At 44.9% G+C, this 2,207-nt stretch overlaps 1 protein-coding gene across 1 annotated transcript in view; it reads left to right on the forward strand.

Annotated features, from left to right (window-relative positions):
* The first annotated feature begins 293 nt into the window (after positions 1–293).
* HCLS1 (hematopoietic cell-specific Lyn substrate 1) overlaps positions 294–2,207 on the forward strand; it is a 48,187-nt gene continuing 46,273 nt past the window's right edge. The window contains exon 1 of the mRNA XM_026656388.2: positions 294–377. Coding sequence (XP_026512173.1) covers positions 294–377 — 84 coding nt within the window. The remainder of the gene's footprint in view (positions 378–2,207) is intronic.

A 2,207-nucleotide genomic window follows, 5' to 3' on the forward strand; every position in this document is an offset into this window, starting at 1 on the left:
CGGAACAACTTACTAGGCTCATGGTGGAGTCTCCACCACTGGAAATTTCTAAATCAAAATTGGATGTTTTTCTAAAAGATCTGCTGTAGGAATTATGTTCGGGAAACATGAGCATAAATAAATGGTCAGGCTAAATGTTCACAGTGGTCCCTTCTGGCCTTAGAATCTATGAACCTATGAGCCCGGCCATTGTGCACTTGTGCATTGTGCATCCACACTGTGGACGGGAGGAGACTATCGGCTCATCCCAACCCCACCTCCTGTCTCTAACACTGTGCTCTCACCCTGTGCAGATGTGGAAGGCAGCTGTAGGACACAATGTGGCCGTGAAGGAGGAGTCCCAAGGAGATGACTGGGACACCGATCCTGATTTTGTGGTGAGTTTCACTCATGTTGCTGGACTGTGTCAATCATGGGGACTCGGAGCTAAGAGTTGGGACTTGAGCCCTGAATAGGTCTCATGAGAGAGAGGGGGATGGAGAGCTCATTCTGCTCCTTGGGGATGTTTGTTGCTGGATCTACCAGCCTGGTCTAGTGGCTGGGGCACCTGGCTGAGAACTGGCTGACCCTAGGTGTTCTTCCCAGTTCTGTCATGACTTGCTGTGCATCCTTGGGCGAGTCACTTCCTCTCAGTGCCTCTGATTCCCTTCCCAGCATTTTTGTTTCATGTCTCTTTAGACTGTAATTCAACTCAAGTCAAGTAACTTGAGAGAGTGGTGTGTCTCCTCTATAATATTCTGTGTCCCAAAATGGCAACTGCCCCTGCAGAGAGTGGGTTTCTAGACATGCAGAGGAGCATTCACACTCTCACTGGTCTCCATCAATGTGTTGTTTGAGTCTCTACAAAAAACAAAATCATAGTGATCCATCTCACCTAGGACATTGGCATGCAGGAATCTCATGGCTTTAATTTCTTTGTATTTGTACATTAGCATGTGTCTGTCACTGGTGCAAAACATAGGGCAAGAGTAAAAATGACAAGCAGCTGATTTTTCAATCGTGGCTGCAAGTAAACAGCAGTGTGGGAGGGTGTTCCACTTTGCGAACTGCAGATACCAGTCCTCTCCCCTCTCCCACTGTGGCACAAGAAGAGACACTGCATCACCCTCAGCTTTCTGCTGCAGTTGCTCACAATACATCCAGATGTAAGTAGGCTGCATGTGGGTTGGTATCACAAATAACCATAGCTGTGCAGTCAGGTAACATGGCTGGGCATCCTGTGACTCTGTTGGTTGCTCACCCTGTGGCACAGTGACTCTGCTGGTGCAGTACCCCATTGGATCCCACCAACTTCATGGGCAGACGTCATAGTACAGATTCCTGCCCAAACAACCTCTCTGGTGACAGACCCCTGGAGCTGGAGGCCATATGTGCTGCAGGCCTGGGGCTAGGGCAGTATCAGAGCTAGAGCTGGTCAGGAACCAGAATTTTCAGCTCATGGGAATATCGATGTTAAAAGAAAATGGTTGCCAATAAGAATGGAAAGCCAAAATTGTGAAATTTCCTGAGAAATGAAACTTTAGGGAAAAAAGAATTTGGGTTGGGGGGGCTCAATCAAAATATTTTGTTTCTATTTAGATGTTGTTATTATATTTTTATTTTATAGTAAAACAAAACAATCACACGTTATTATATTTAATATTTATATTGTATATTATTTTATATGATAATTTATAATATAAAATTCCTAAACAGAAAATTACAATATTCCATTCCGATAAGGTCCAAACGGAACATTTTGACTTTATTGAAACATTTTGTTTTGATTTTTATGCAAAATGAAATTTAATTAGAATCAACACATTCCATCAGAATGTGTCAATTCAACTAATCAGCATTTTCTCATGGGAAAAAGTTCAGCAGGAAACTTTTGATCACATGTAATCCATGCGCTCATCTGCCTGGGGAAGCCACGTGTCTCCTCAGGGGGGAATTTCTAAGGGGGGTTTCTGAATGCAGACAGGCCTGCAGTCATACTGAAATATTCTGAAAAGCACAAGGTGCCACTGAGCTGAAAGAAATTTTCTTGGAGACACAGCTGCTTCCTTTAGCTGGAGCCTGCTCAGCTGTAGGGTAATATCATGCCGGGATCTCAGTCCATTGATGTGTATGGGTGTGGTAAGGTGACCCAATGTGCCAGGCTCAAAGCGTGTCAATAGGTGCACGTGCAGACACGGGCGGGTCTTGGGCCATCCATGGGTGCGTGC

The sequence above is a fragment of the Terrapene carolina genome, unplaced genomic scaffold, assembly GCF_002925995.2.
Source record: "Terrapene carolina triunguis isolate 2854851 unplaced genomic scaffold, T_m_triunguis-2.0 Scaffold230, whole genome shotgun sequence".
Classification (NCBI taxonomy): Eukaryota; Metazoa; Chordata; order Testudines; family Emydidae; genus Terrapene; species Terrapene triunguis.